The sequence below is a fragment of the Oreochromis niloticus genome, linkage group LG11 (assembly GCF_001858045.2).
Source record: "Oreochromis niloticus isolate F11D_XX linkage group LG11, O_niloticus_UMD_NMBU, whole genome shotgun sequence".
NCBI classification, from domain to species: Eukaryota; Metazoa; Chordata; class Actinopteri; order Cichliformes; family Cichlidae; genus Oreochromis; species Oreochromis niloticus.
In genome coordinates, this window is record NC_031976.2 from 29,737,465 (window position 1) to 29,754,588 (window position 17,124).

General features: G+C 37.0%; 1 protein-coding gene across 1 annotated transcript; it reads right to left on the minus strand.

The window, feature by feature from the left end:
- Positions 1–754: 754 nt before the first annotated feature.
- On the minus strand, positions 755–16,420 carry cfap418 (cilia and flagella associated protein 418). The gene is made up of 6 exons (XM_003456432.5): positions 16,184–16,420; positions 15,802–15,904; positions 13,216–13,280; positions 12,799–12,864; positions 12,489–12,584; positions 755–3,452 (listed from the first exon to the last, which is right to left on the minus strand). The coding sequence occupies exons 1-6, from the start codon at positions 16,327–16,329 to the stop codon at positions 3,293–3,295; spliced, it is 636 nt and encodes a 211-aa protein (XP_003456480.1). The 5' UTR covers positions 16,330–16,420; the 3' UTR covers positions 755–3,292.
- Between the last annotated feature and the right edge of the window lie 704 nt (positions 16,421–17,124).

Below are 17,124 nucleotides of genomic sequence, written 5' to 3' on the forward strand. Positions count from 1 at the left end.
ACAGCATTAATGTCACATCGATAGAAGAAAAAAAGATGTGTACAATCTCCAAACTGACTACGACTTGGCTTAAGTCCTGACTAAAAATCGGTATATAACAGAGAACATTTACATTTATGTAAGTTTAAAAAAAAATTTTTTTAAAGGATTTGAATTTGTGTTTTATTATTAGATCAGTTTGATTTGAGGTCTTCACTATAAAGCAGGATTAGGAGCTTATTAAGAGTAAATTCAGGTGTGACCCTGCATTTTCAGGGTTGCAAAGATACTTCAGGTATGAGGTGTGTTGGACTTGGAGTTTTTTAGTGGCTAAGATTTCAGTTTCAGTGTAAGACCGTCTCGAGGTGTCATATTTTCACTCCGCATTTAATTTACACTATGTGTTAAGTGTTGAACAGATTGTTTGCTGAAGAAATATGTTCTGTATTGATCAACATGTCTTGCCACATTTTATAAAATCGACTAAATGAAGCTGTGCTCTAAAGCTTTGTTGTGATACTGAGAATGAATAAATGTTTCTCTCTTTGTCACAGCAGTGTTGCGATTTGCTGTAAGACGTTTCAGGTTCGTTACACATTTTAATGCCTGGGTTAACTGAGAAAGGCGATAACCAGCGCCGCTGTGATACCCCTCTTTCTTCGACTAAGGTTTTAGGTTTTGTCACGTCAGCTTAAGTAAAGAGAGCTTGGCTATGTTGCACTTGCTTTGCAGTGCAGCCCTCAGGTTACGTTCAAGATCAACATGCAGAAAATTATCACTGACCTACCAATTTTTTATTTTCTTGATGAACATCCACAAGAAATACAGATCCTTAGAAACAAATTTAAAACTTAACCCCCCCCCAATAAGTCTTAATAGTGACAATTCTTAAAACAGGTAAATCAACTATTATATTTATTGACCTTACATAAAATCTGTCATATTTTCTTGCTCTCACATGGATTAACACCACCAACGCTGCAGGTAAAAGAATAGAGCAGAAACTCTCTTGCATGTTATAAGAAAACATCTAAGCAACACATACGTTTGACGCAATACAAAACTAATCACAATCAGATCTTAAAGATAGAATGAAGATATTGATGAGTCTTAACTTACAGGGTAAGATGTTTGTCTGACTTACTCTTCTTGATTTAAATAACCTTTTCTAACAGTTTTACCACTTTTCCAGTCAAAGCGCTTTGAGTGCACACATATTCACACAGCATTTTTTTAATATTTAAAAAGTTTTTAATACTTAACCCCACTTTTTACACATTGCTATTACTGAATAGCTTGTAATATGCATTTGCTTATTACAGCAAATACACTGGTGTGGAGCCAGATGCTGGCTTCAGAAAGACAAACAGGCATCAGGAAATGTTTCCAGACATTTATCAACATGCAAACTTTTCTTTTTCTTTGCAGTTTTTTTATAGACAACATAATGCATAAAAAGACCCATGGGGTGATTTGGAAATGGTGCCATTACACTGTCTGTCCAACAGAGCGCCTCTAAAGTCACAGTTTACATGCAGCTACTCACAGCTGAGAGGAGGAGGTGACAAGTGTCGTCTTTACAGTTTGTAAAATGCATTGCTGGTGAAAAAACAGTGATGCCATAATTTAATTAACTATAAAGATTAACAGCAGATATAATGTCAGAATTATTACTCACTAAAATCCCAGGATCTGTTGTGGCCTATCAGAATCAAATATTAACATCCAACATGTATAAAGTCACTTTGGAAATTATACCACAGAGAATTATGAGCTGAATCTGCAGCATCACCTGGTTTTGCAAGTTTATATCAGGTTTTGGCCTCATTGTTGAGAACTCCCACAGTTGCCTTTGATTGCAAGCAGAAGCTCTCTGCAAGAAAAAAAAAAAGCTTGTGAGCCCAGCCTGTGGAGGATTTAGCAGCTAAAGAGGAGTCGACAGGAAATAAATACTTACTTTGACACGGCGCTTCATTTGGTAGTCCCTAAATAATTTTCAGACGCCTAATATTCTTTGTAATTGTTTTTATTTCATATCCCATTGTTTTCTCAATCTCCTCTGGATTTTCTATCCACACACTCAAATGAGTTGTGATAACTCTGAAAAGAGGTTAATGCTAAACATGTTTACATTCAGATGAGCACAACTCAGAAATTGGGAGAAATAAAGGAAGAAGATGTTTGCTGAAAATGTTCCAATAAGCAATCTCCCCCCCAAAAAACGCAGCAGCTGAGCAACAGAGCTACAGAGTTTATCTCAGATTTTCTAATTCACTGGGACAGCAAACAACCAAGCAGGTCAAAAAATAAATATAGCCGTTACATCACAAGTGCCATTTGCTCTGTTGTGCTGCAGATGTTTTTCCTCCTTTTACTGCAGAACTTTCATTTTGAACTCCTCTGCCTTCTGGCAGTCAAAGCCTTTTAAGACCATCTGACATTTTTTTAAAAAAGACACATTATTATGTTGAGATTACTGTTTTTAAAAACGGCGAAACTCTGCGCTTGGGTGCAAATTTTGATGCCAGCTATCAAACTAGAAGTTAACAAACTCTTCAAATACAAAGATACATTTCATAGATCAATTATCAATCAAAATTTTCATTTTATTGATAATTTCAATAATTTTACAGCTACACATTTGGAGATAAGAAGGACCTGGATTTTAATCTAGTCTGGGCCCCTCTGTGTAGAGCAGGGGTCTCAAACTCACGGCCCGGGGGGCCACTTGCGGCCCATGTCACCCCTACTTGTGGCTCGTATATTGATCTGAAGAAATATGATGCAATTTGGCCCTTGAAGTTACTTTTTTGTTAGGGAGGATTTGTTTGTTGTTGAGTGCAATGTTAAAACAATTTATTTAAAAAGCCAAAAATTTATTTAATATGACGGTAATATGAGCAGAGAGCACAAACATGCTGAGGGATTGGCTGCGTTAGCTCAGCAAGAGAGTTATTTGTAAAGAGAACAGTTTTCACTGGCAGTCAAAAACTAATGTGTACACTTATGTCTGCATTTTTATTTTGTTAAATACAAACAAAATTATAGCAGAAGTGCTGCCACGTGTCTGGCCAGAGAAAGAGTACCAATTTGTTTATTTGGTAGTTCAATGAAAGACTTCAGTTAAGAGTGAGAAAAAAAAAATGCATTCACGTTTGCAGTTTTGTCCTGTTATATAATATTTGAAATTTTAAAAAACACACACCCTAGATTTTCAGAAATTTGGGGGGGTTTTTTGTACTACTTGAATAATACAGTGAGATCCAATGAGATGACAGTCTTTCTAGCAGTGAGGGTTAGGGGTTAGGGAAAATCAGTCTTGGTGTTTGCCACAGACCCATCTGAGCTGAGGTTGGTCCCTGAGGTCTGTCGACTCTAACGTGGAGATCCAGCTGCACTGGCAGGCGTACGCCCGCAAGCCTCTCCTCTTCTTCAGCTTGGTTCTGAGCTTCTGACGTTCCGGCATGTTGTTCCTGCCGGCAGAGAAAGACAGGATAAGACCTTACCCTTCCAGCTGCAGCCCTGCAGACAGCTCCTCTGTAATCCTACTGCGCAGCTCCGTATTAACTTTTCCATTTCAAACTCAATAAGAGATAAATTAAATAATGTGTGCAGAGCAATCTGCTGGAAGGACAAAATATCCGACATGCACAGATGAAAGAGAGAGAGGAAAAAAAGGATTCTTACCCTTAAGGAACTTTTTAGCTATGAACAGATGCGTATATTTTTATATCTGTTACATGATAGATACGTAGAATGACCAAAGCCATAATTTTGCAATTTTACAGAAAGTCATCTGGCTCAGGAAATAAAGCTCAGTTCATCCCGTGCCCATGTTTTTATATCAGCATTTGCTACTCTACTTAAAGTTACATTAATCTGAATCACTGATCAGTCAACCCTGTGAGAAACTTCTCTGTAAATTACTGATCAGTAATACTTTGCTTCCTCCTTGTAACTTTAACCAACTGTTTCTAATGTGCCATATAGAAATGAAGCTTCACAGTATATAGAGACAACCACACGGCTCCCAGAAATCAAGGAAACACTCAGTAATCACATTACAACACAAAGTGTCCAGTTATGAAGCATAAATCATTGTAAATCCATTTCACCTGCTTTGGTGTAAACAAAAGTGACTCAGATGCACTGGAGAGGCAACAACAAGACCCCACAGGGGAATGGTTTTGCTGGTGGTAGCCACAAACCACTGCTCTGTCATTATTACTTCTGACTGACTTTTCTCTACTTTTCCTTTGTGTTTGTGTCCCTGTCACTACTGGTAGCATGAGACAACATCTGGGCCTGCTTTTTGACAATACGCTTCCTCTCCAGTGCACCTCTTGTCACTTTCATTTGAATCAAATCAGGTGAAATGGATTCACAGTGGTTTATGGGTCTTATCTGGGCAGATTGATTGAAGTTTAAATGACTTTGTGTTATCCAGTGCTGATAAAGTGTTTCGAATGGCACATTTAGCTGCCAATATTGTTTTAAGTGAGTATTTTTAATGGAATTATTTTTTTATCAAAAGTTGCGCGCGAGAAAAAAAGACAATGCAACCCAACAACTTCATTTCGCAGACTTTTGACAGAAAAATAATTCCATATATTTTGTTCCATATTCAGAGTAACTGTCTTGTTAGATTTCTAAAAAAAAAAACAAAAACAAAACATACACCACAACTATGCATGAGTGAAAAGCATGTAAGAATGTATGTAGGCTAGTCTGCTGAAACGTAAGCTCTGCTCCAATTTCACTGTATGATGCCAAAGTATAGCAACAATAAAGGAATCTTTATCTTATGAAACACACTGACCGACTGGTTCCATTTCTGTGTTTCCAGCAGCTCAGGCAGTGTTTTCATCACACAGCCTGTGACAGACTTCACCAAACAGCAGATGGACACAGTTAGAGACTAGATGGTGAAGTAAGGGGAAAATCTAGCAGCTTAAGAGACAGTTATTTTTTCTCGGAAGTTTGTAATTTTAAAAAAAATGTTCTTTGGACACAAACACCACTTTAAACTGATGTCAGTGTTGCTCTGTAACTGGTAGATGGGTACACTCAGTTTGCTCTCAAAACAACCTCAATTTGTGCAGTCATGGATTCCACAAGATGTTGGAAAAAATCCTTTGAGTTTGACACAATGCCATCACATAATTTCTTCAGATTTGATACAATTGCCTGTTTTACCACATCACCAGAGCTCTTTGTTATGTTTCAAGAAACCAGTCTGACATGACTTTTGCTCATGCTGGAAGCAGCCACTAAACATGGAAAATTGTTTCCCTAAAAGAATGAACATGATCGATGACAATAAACCGGCTGCAGCATTCCAGTAATTAATTAAAAGTAGATATAAGTTAAAGTACACTTCTACTTCTTTGTTTTCTATCATGTATACACTATTACAATGATGTATGGCTCCTTTTTCTAACTAAAATTACAAAAAATGAAAGCAAACTAAAATATAAATGCACATGGGAACTTTAGTTTTAGTCTCTGTCCATTAGGTGGAATTTGCTGCACATTTATTAGGACGTCTACATGACTGTGAGTCAACTGCCTTTACACAGTGTTGTGTTTATGCTCATATCGATTCTTGTTTTCCTAAATCTCGCCCATGACAAATATCCTCCATATAGTAACCGTTCCAAAAACACAAAACAATAATACCAACCTATACTGTGTCACTTTGGGTTAATGGATTCAATGCAGGTCTTTTCATGATTAGTTCGCATCGCAGATTTTATATCAGTTGGTACTGAAACTCTGCAACTTAGGAAACCCTGAGTCCTGCCTTTAGCATGAGGAGAGAAAAACTGTGAATTTTAAAAGTAGAGTAACATCATGATATGGAATGGCCTAGATAAAGGAATCATAACTATATAATGACTTATTTTTTTATCTTTTAAATATGCAGTGATTAACAACCACCAGTACACATAAACTCTTTAATCAAACCTGTCCATGTTTTGCATGAATTTGTAAATTTATTGTTTTACAAAAAAGGTAAAAAAAAAAAAATAGTAAAGCACATTATCATTATTTTTTTTAAATAGATGGATGCATGGATGATTACTTTTTGATGAAGTTGCTAAATTATAGTTATTTGCTTGCATCATGAATAGAAAAATTAGTTTTAGTTGTTGAATGTCGGGCTTGATTACTTTCTTAGAGGTCTAAATTTGGGTAGAAAAACATGAATTTGGTTTGTTATTTGCTTAAAAGTGCAAATGTCATTTTTAGGTTTAAACAAGTTTTTGACAGATTTCTGAATTTTTTGTATATCTTTGTTTTTATGACAGGTGGTCTAATAAATGTGTTAAGCACCGCGTTAAACACTGTAATTAAATATGAAACATTTGATTTAGACATGAAAACATTGTAAAATCAAACATATTTCAAGTTTACACCAGTAATAGTCCAATATGAATAATCTTGACCCACTGACCTAGATTCAACCATAACAGTACCCTAATCTTCGCTAAATTAAAATGCATGATTATGCATGACAAATGAATACAGACAGTCATTAACATTAAGCTCAAGTGTACTTAACATGTATTTTCCTCTCAGCTTTGTGCTGTTTGAGGCTGATGTTTTTTTAACTTCTGCTTTATGCTTGAAATAAAAACTGTGTCACCCCATAATAATGTATGAGTAGAAAATTATGCAAACAATTCTAAATTTGCATACTGTGCCACTCACTTTTGCTTTTAAAATTATAGGCACAGCACACATGCACTTCTATCACTGTTAATGTCCTCGTGTAAGCCTCTTAATTAAGAAGAAACAACAACCGTGTGGGTAGTAATGGATGCATAAGCTACACATGACCAGGCAAATGTCAAATTAGTGTGAAAGGAAAATCGCCTGTTTAAGAAAGCCTTCTCAGACCACTGAGGAGAGAAAACACCATATTCTTTATTAACAAATTATGGGTAAACTACTTAATGTACTATTCTGACAAAAACAATGAAGTTAATTCGTTCAACACAGATCAAGTGTGAGATTAAATTACAGCTCAGCAGCTTAACCCTCCAGTAAATTGTGTGAATAGATTATAACATAACTTTTTTCAAATTTGTCACCAGGTCGGTAAAAAAGAAAAGTAAATTTGCATGTGAATATGTTTTTCATTTAGATTTAGAGGCTATGAAGTGCATATGTAACTGCCTCCAATGTGATGTTTTGTTTTTTTTAATTTCACCTTTTGTAGCTGAAAGGTGAGGTCGAAGCTCTACTCCTAAAGGACTGAAGCTTTATTGAGGATAACACTGACGTGATGACATGAAGGGCAAACTCATCATCCTGAGTGCTCCTGAGTGCTTCAAAGTGCTCTGAACTTAAAGTCACACTAAAAGTAAATTGCACACTTGTGGAGTAAAAACATTGCTAAGTGCTAACATGTCATTGGTGTGGATGTATATCTTTTATGCTGGTGTGTGAAAACTTGACACATGTACAGCCTTCTTAACATCTCATAATGTCTTTCCAAGCACTAAAAGCCTTCTGGACACATACATTTAAGTTTCCTGCACTTACCAGTGAAAAACACTTTAAGACCATCTTAAGCTTCACAGAGCCAGCTTCACCGCTTCTATATACTCAGGAAACCTTTCATAATCAGGAGATTTCTGGTTTATTTCTGGTGTTTTACCCACACACTAACAACAACTCATTTAGATGTATTAGATCTTTTGTACTTATATATTAATTCAGATATTACTCATAAATCATCACCTATCTTTCTATCTATCTATCGTACATGCATATCTGTGTTGTCTTTCAGAAGGAAACTATATAGACCCAAGCACCAAACAGCTCCTCTATTACAACTTGCATTTTATGTCACGAGATGGAAAATATCTCCTTCCTACTTAGCAGAAAAGATGCAGAAGACAACTTTGATGGGCATCTAAACAGCATTAAGCATTTGTTAAAAGTAAAGGCTGAAACGCCTTTTTATTTAAAAAAAAATCGAAGGAAACATTTTCTCTGCAGTCTTCAAGACTACAAGGCAGCAGATCTAAGCTTACCATGCTTACTATTGTGAGGACCACAAGTTTTGATTTTCCAGACTTCCATACAAATAAGCTCACCATGCAGTATATGCATAACCCCATGGGAAACATGGTTTGCTTTGGACAAAGACTAAATTTAAAACTGTAGTTACATATTTGCCTAACAGGTGAAAGACCCCTCATATGAAACACCAACCTCTTGTGCAGCTGTGTCAGGAAGGGCATCTGCTGTAAAAATTTGCCAGATTAAGCGTGCGGTGACCCATTGTGAATAAGGAGCACCTGAAAGTGTGATCTAGACATCTACTAAACTTTCACCTCTGAACCACAATTAACATGATTTTAATCTTGACAGCTCTGTACCATTTACACGCCCTTTCAGACCCATAATCAACAGAAAATTGTTCAGTGGGATATGGATGAATGGCTGAAATTAGGTTGAATTCATGTTAGTGTAAAGGCCTGAAATGACAACCTGTCTCTTTTCAACTCAATTCAGATTTATTTTTAAAAGAGACTTAATCCACAAAATAACGTCCATAGACATCTGGTACATGGGGGAGCAATTTTTGTTCAGTAATGAGGTTAATTTTGTTTCCATTGTCAAAATGAAAAATATGTCTAGACTGAGTTTTCCTTATTTGGTAAGGATCAGACGGAACGCTTTAAGCTCACATTGCCAACTGATGCAAATAAATTCTGTTTTTGAGGAATTAAGGCAATTAATGAAAATAACAGTTAAACCGTTCTTTTACTTTCTTCTCCCTACTTTTTCTGAATAATGAGCTCTTTCAATTAGTGGTTATTTTTCCTATTTGGTTCCTTTTATTCATTATCTAAAACGTTTTTATGTATCTATTGCTGGAAACAGAGACTGAACTAGTCAGAAAGTGGAAGTTAAAAGAAGCTCAAAAGCCCTGAGTTGATGTAGAAAAGCTGCAGAGTTGTAAAACTGATAAAATTCCTATTATAGTCACATGTTTGAAACTAAGCACTCACTTAGCACATGCTGACAATTACTACAGCTTAAAGAGAACAATCTGTCAACTGGCACATTTACCTGCTCACACTGGGATATTACTGGAGTTTCTTTGTGTTTCACATGAAAAACTCCATGATGAAGAGCTGGAAGACTTTAACAGTGAAATTTTGTTTCATAATGTATTAAATACAAAAATGCCCAAACAACAAATTTGACTTCAATCAAATCTCCAATAAGATTAAAAGAAATGTAGAATTGATCATGAATCAGTGTCTTAGCACCATCATTTACACCTACGTATTTCCAGCTTTTCGAATCGACTGGAAGAGAATGGGTCAACTTGAAAAAAGAAAGTCCCCTGTCAACAGTAGAACAACGCAGTCACACCATGCGCAGGTACAAATGCTGGCAACAACATCAGCCACACTGTAGGCTCTCCATACATTCAACACAGAAGTTAATCAGCCTCAGTGTTCAGTTAAACCCTCAGTTCTTTTATTTATTTATTTTTACCTTAACAGTAGCTCTCCCTTTTCCTCAAATACTTACTTAAATAATGGTCAGACACCTTAGTCTCACTTCATACTTTTCACCTGATTATCTGTGGCCCATTAGTGTGACCCGCCATAGTCTAAGAACCGCTGCTATAACGAGTGACAGCGTCACCAGAAGTCAACCTTTCTCCCTCCTGCAGCTGCATGTCTGGACAAAACGACACCATTAACCGTTGTAACATGAATGGAGGTCAACTGTGTGGTGTTATCTGAATGATATTCTACTGCTTTAGTGTTAAAATTATGGAAAGCTCATTTCTTGCATTATCATAACTAGATAAAATCATGAGGCTGAACCTGTTTGTGTAGTTCAAACTGCATGCATGTGGAGCAGCTGTTGATCAGGAGGTATACTTATTAAAAGGCTCCTTCAGTCCATATGACAACAGTGGACCCCAAAGAGTCTTGATTCTTCAAAGCACTTCAGGGATAAAAGCTTATATATACTGCACTTAATTTGCATAAAGTCAAATGTTACCTACTAATTATTTATGTCATTATCAACTTTTTTTATGAACATTTTTCTTAGCAACAGAAAGAAATCTATCAACTGGGTTGCAAACACAAGCAACAAGAGTAAAAAAAGACTGCTGCTTGTCTGACAAGTAGCACGACTCACAGATAACTAAGACATTATGTGAATTCTGTCAAGAGAAAGTTTACAGAAAGAGAACCTAATATGCTGACATTTATATAACTGTGATACTCAGTCTGTAAGTTTGTACCAGCAGTCTACTTAGTTTATAGTTTTCTGGAGAGGCTTAACAAGGGTGTGGGAGTAGGATAGTGTGGTTGTTTATATTCTAGTCACAAAGATCTGCAGATGCTGAATTGTTTCCATTGGGGAACGGTAACTGCTCTTATCGGTCATTAGGACTGCGGGTGGATTAATGAGGGCTGAACATGTTTTACAATGTGCCCTGTTCTACTTTACTCAGAGTTCAGCTCGTCTAGAAAGAAAAAAAACAAAAACATATACATTTAAAAGCAGCTCCACAGAACAATATTGCCCCCGTCTGGTCAAGCAATAAAACCCAACAAATCTTAAGAAAAAATAATAATTTAATTATCTTAAAACACATAAACATTTAAATTCAATTTTTATGCCATGTGATTCATTTTTATATTGCGCCAATTCAAAAACGGTCACCTTAAGGTGCTTCATATGGTAAAGGTAATGACCCCAACAATTTCACTGTACCAAATATGGGAACAAGTGAAAAACACACTGTTTTGGTCAATGTAGCCATTCCAGGCAGTAAGACTGAAATACTGAGATACTGAAAGGGTTCTGTACTAGAGCACAAGCAATGAAAGACTTTTATAATTCACTTACATACTTACAATGTGAGTAGACTATAATAATTAGAAGATTCATTAAATATCCCCAAACAATCCAGCCTTCCTGACATTATGTGTGAGTAAGAGTTGTGGATAATTTGGGGTCTCACACTTAACAAGGTTGGCATTAAGATAAACATCCAGGAAATTCCTTATAAAATAATAAAAGGCAGCACAGAGGCTTTTAATGCTGTAAAATAGGATTTCATGACTCTTTCTTTTTTATGTTATTTGGGAACAAATGCTGGACAAATGTGTTTGCTCATACTGGATTGGCCAGTAAAGCTTCGTTGAGATGATGATGTCATGTTCAGGGTTTTTTTGTTTTTTTTAAACACATTGGTTCCTCTGCTGGATCAACAGTGGCCTCATTCAGTTTCACACAGCACTGTTACCTGTCAAAACATGCCGCACTACTCAGCAAGCTCACAACAAACAGCTAAAGTCCACAACAACTGATATGCACTTATGTGTAACAGACTACTTTATCACTGCTCCCTGGCTTTGTGGGAAAGGTGGAGTGAATATAGTTGAAACTCACACAGGAGATCTCAGTGTGTGTGTTATGGATCATCAAATTGATGTCACATAAGTCAAAAAGTGGCGAGAACAATGAAATGCTGTGGAAGTTCACTTCTGTACAGCACACTGGTTTGTAAGCTAGGATCCCCAGTAAGGATCACAAAAAATGTGGGGGGGGGCTCCACAAGATACAAACAGTAGCAGGTTTAAAAATATGCAAGACAAATTTATAGACAAATATAGTTATCTTGTTTCAAATATATCCTTTTCCTCTCAAGTTTTTGTGCTTTGTTTTTATGTATTCAAGAAGAAAAGCGGAGCAGAAAAACAATCAGTTTTATCTGAAAGGTTCACAGCTGGGAAACATTTGAAACTGATGAAAGGAGTGGAGAGATGTTTTGAGTCTCAAGAGACCAAGCTTTTCTAGAGACTAAAATGCCAGAGTGGGGTCATTTTATCATACTTTATAAAGGAATACTTTTTCTGATGGCTTTACTCGTGTTTATCTCACCTTTAGTGTTTCATTTATATGTGGCAGATATTCTAAAATGTTGTAATAGACTTAAACGTGACTGAGAACTAGAATTATGTAAGAAGTAATCAAAACATTTTCATCATCAATTTTGCCAAAATGCCTTATGCAGCAGCATATCTTACTATTCTAGGTCATCATAATTCCTGTAAAAAACTATGAAAGTTTCAAGGAAAAGTTGTAGATAAAGTTCAGATATTTAGGATTAAAAATAATCACTGCTGGGCTCATAAATTATCCCAATCAATCACTTGAAGGTTATAGGGTGACCAAAAACCAAAGTTTTTAAGGAGTACTAGCAGAGCACACTGAACTGCATATACAGTCTGTAGAGGCTAAGCCTACGCTTGAAGCCAGTGAGGTGTTCGTGTGTCTACCTTAAATACATTCCCATAGACACACCATATGTAAAACACAAAACGTGACCCCTAACGGCATACATAAGGTACCAATTTAAATCTGCTGCTCACGTTCCTCTTTAAAACTTCTTTAATCACACATTTTCTTGTCAAGATGAGAAAAACATGGCATCGAGCCTGCAGACTCACCTGAGGAACAGGTAATCACAGGTTGAATCCCACTCACAGTCATCAAACATCAGCACCCGAAAGTCGCAGGATATACACCTCAGCTGGTCACATGATCTATTGGTATACAGTCAGTTATTATTTGCAATAGGCAATGAATACACACTATAGGTAATCACTCATTGGTCTATAATCATTTGAAAATGCACCATGGTATAATTTATTTAAACTAATAAAAAATATGTTTTGGATACTAGAGTTCTACATCTTTATAAACCAGGACCAGACGAGACCTGACAGACGCTCTCAGTATGAAATTATTTTTTCACACCTCTTGGATGCGGCTGTTCCGACACCATTTGCGACAAAGCTCCCGCCAATAAAAACAGGACAGCACCTGGATGCAGAACACGCAGTGCAGATCGTGTCCAGACAAACAGAAAGAGCAAGAAAATCAAAATCCTGCATAAACAGTATACACAGCTTGAACAAACACACAACCTAGTCGTTACTTTTATATTTAATATAAAGACTTTTATCTGGCCACTGATACGCTTCCATATAATATGTTACTGACTTTTATCTTGGTTAACTATCCTTCATATATTAATTTAGTAAATATCCAAACTTATGGCATATGTAGAAATACTAACTCAGAGACAAATGCAGTTTAACTTCCTTGCATCCTGTGATTATTACATGCCTGCATGGTTTTTTTTTTAAATTTTGAATAAACTAAAAGACTTACTTTCTTCCTCCCGACTGAGATGGAAGCGTCTTTTCCACATGTGGTCCTTTAGGAAACTGCTCAGCCTGAAATGAAAGGTTAAAAAAAAGAGTTATTTCTTCCTTAAACTGTGAATAGAATAAAACCAATTAAAACCTACATTTATCGCCACCTGCTCCTCCCCATCCCTCTTGTGTATGTGTAGTTATAATCAAGTAGAGCTGTCACAAAGAGGACTTAGTCACATTTGAAAACCCAGGTGTATGTTTATGGCTCTAACTGGTTATTCATAATGCAGGTGAAGACTTGGAGATGAGACAGGTGCATCATAATAATGTCTGACTGTGAAGGCAGAAGCTGAACCTAGATATTGGCACTTCACTTTAAGTGTTTCACATAATTGTATTCTTCCATCTGCCTCTTCTTAGAACCCGCTCCTGCTGCCTGAGCTGCATCCTCTTTTGTACCAAACGTAGCTGGTCACAGGCAGTTTTAGTGTTGTGGGGCAGAGTGACCGAGTTTCCCTCTGTCAGAGGACCAGAGTGGCTGAGTCATGTGTTATTTGGAGGATCTGAAAAATAATTTTGAACATAAGAATTTGAACAGTACCTAAATTAATAGATTTTGCCCCCACTTGAAAAAAATCCTAGGAGTATCTGGTTCTCCAGCTTGAAATGCTCCGCTGTGTTTACCTGCTGGTCACTAACTTTCTCTTTATTGGTCAAATTAGTTGATCATAGCTTTTCTGTTAAATTGATGCTGAACTGAAAAACAATTTCTAAGGCACAAAAGCAAAACAGAGGAAAAAATGTAACAAACTACATTCGCAGGGAACTGCATTGTATTAGGAACAGATATTTCCTCTGTGTGTGTGTGTGTGTGTGTGTGTGTGTGTGTGTGTGTGTGTGTGTGTGCATTAGTGTGTGTTTTGGGGTTATTTGTGGCAGCAATTTATTTAATTAGTGTAATTGTTTTATATAGCACATTTTTTGGCTTGGTCTCACCTAATAAGTCAACTTGTCACATCATCCATTTAGTTAATAGCTGACACACATTAAATATTTGGAATTTTGTTACTGGAAACTGTGTACCCTCTTCTTTAATTATATATTTTCCCTCACTTTATGCACCATTATCACGATTAGCTAATGCAACTCCTTTGAGAATAGTTTCAAACAATAATTTTCGTTTTTTTCCCCTCAGTATACCTGTCTGTCAGCTTAATTATCCAAGTTAAGGCTACTACCTGCTTCATTCATTGGGTACTGTAAGACTGTGGTGCTCAAACTGTGGCTCATGAACAACCAGAGGACCGTACTTTCAAGCAAGATTAGAGATTTATCAAAGTAACTTAAGGTTTTACCCTAAAAGGTGGTTCACTTCTTATAAGAATACACTCCAATGGTAATTTGTGCTGCAAATCAACACGTACAAAAATCACTTTTTGCTGACCAATCAGTTTTCTAAATAGCAGCGACCACAGAGGAGTAGCACCTGGTGTGCTCTTCTGCAGCTGTAGCTCATCTGCTTCAAAGTTTGATGTTTTGTGCATTTAGAGATGTTCATCTGCATTCCTGGTCTGTCGCAAGGGGTTATTTGAGTAACTGTTGCCTTCCATTCAGCCCACAGCCTTAATCCTCGGACCTCTCTGGGTCAAGGCATTTTGACCCCAAGAACTGCTGCTCTCTGGATATTTTCTCTTTTCCAGACAATTCTCTGTAAAGATGGTTGTGTGAGAAAATCCTAGCAGATCAGCGTTTTATGAAATACACAGACCAGCCAGACCCAGCCATGTCACCAATGACCATGCCACATTCAAAAATGACTTAAGTCACCTTTCTTCCTCATTCTAATTCTCTGCTTGAATATAAGGAGCTTGTCTAGACCATCAGCATCCTTAAATGCATTGACTCTATGCCATGTGATTGGCTATTTAGATTATATTTGCATTAACAAACAGTTGACTGGTGTATACCTAATGAAATGGCTGGTGAATGTATTTAGGGCTTTTCAAGGCTTACCGACTAAAGCACTAAACCACACATATTCTGCTGGCAAACACTGGGTTGACTTATCAGGGTAATAAGTAATTGTGTAAGTGCTTAACCTGAACGCCAATACTGGGATAAATGAATCTTGACATTTTGAACTTACTCTGTAGTAGAGGTCCTACATAAAAACAAACAAGTGAAGTGAAACTAGTTGAATAGATATACTTATTGCTAAGGCTTGACAAAATCTCTAGAGCATGCTGGCCAGAGGGCCAACAGCAGCTCTTGGTAAAATTTGATGAGGATCATAAGCCTGAAAAGGAAGAAAGCACAACTGTGCATTTCATTCATCCACAGTTCACTTCATACATGATACAGCAGTACAAAATAAGATTATGGGACCACAACAGAAGACTAAGCCTTCCTAACAAATTCAGATACAAGCAGTGGCAGCTCAGCATCAGTTAAAAACCTAAAGTATATGACGGCAGTGTGCCCCTCAAACACATGCAAGACTTAAAAAATGTTTTAAGGTGTACTTAGCAAGCTTTTCTATATGCCGTGCATTCTTGTAATTCACAGTTCTCTTTCCAGAATTCAGAGAGGTCAATCTTACCTTTGGCTGCGGGAAATGACTGCAGTCTTCCTCCTGTAATTCCTCCAGCAGGGCGTCAATATCCTCAGTGACACTGTTCACTGACCCTTTAGGTTTTGTGGCACTAAATCAGAAACACATATATGGATTAGTGTCTTGGGGTTGTAGCAGGTGCTGGTGACAGATATTAATGACTGTTTTTAAAGAGCAAACATCTGTATCTACAATAACCCTATATTCTGCATATTTCGGCAGTTTGTAGTATAATTTGAAAACACTGAAGCGATTTAAATATAAACTGAACTAATCATTAAGTTTATTAAATAGCAGCAATGCCTGGAACCTGAAGTAATGCTCAGCTAACTTATACCTGACATGTGCTAGCCAAGTTAGCTTTGTTTACCCGTGCTTTTTCTGTCCGTCTTTGTCTTTCTCGTGTTTTCCAACCACATTTGAGTTGGTGCGAGCCGCTGAGGACGCAATTGAAACGTTGCGACAAAACTTTTTCTCGACTTCATCCAGCAATTGGTCCAAATCTTCATCATCCATCGTAAAGAGTTCCTCCCACCGAATGCTGTACCCCCACCCCAGCTAATCAGCACAAGCTAGCGGCTGACATCATGACAGCGTTCGTCGTTGCTAAGCAACAGTGGGACATAGCGGAAGCCGAGCTACGGTGTCTTCAAAATAAAAGTCTAAATTGAATCGAGCTCAAAGAAAGTTTTAATTTCTACTTGACATTAGGTATTACATTAGGGATTTCCCCCAGAGCCTCTAGTTGTTTGCAAATGTTTGTGTCTACCTGACATATGTAGGTCAGGCATGAATCTCCTGGACTATGATCTTTGTAGACAACAGTGTGATCTATAGTGAGAGTAGGGACCTGATAAAATAGGGTCTGGAGAAGTGGGGGCATTGTTCTCTGGAGAGATTGAGAATAAAAATCAGTAGAAGAAAGAAATACTCAAGACAGCAGTGAGACCTGCTATGGTGTACGGTTTGGATACAGTGACACTAAAAAAAGATAGGAGGTGGAGGTGGAGAGTTTCATATGAAACTCTCATATGAAACTCTCCACCTCCACCTCCTATATATATATATATCGAGAAGTCCAACAAATTAGAAGTGCTATTTTAGACCAACACAGGAAAACACACTTTAAACAGAAGAAACGAAGCACAGCTGATTGATTTTTTGTCTATGTCAAACCTTTTTTTCAGGTTAAAGTATACTGATATCTTACAGGTAACTATCAAATAAAATTACATTTGACAAGATGGGCGCACCACTTCTATTATATATTGGGATGTTTATTTATATTGGGATATTTATAATTAGAGCTAT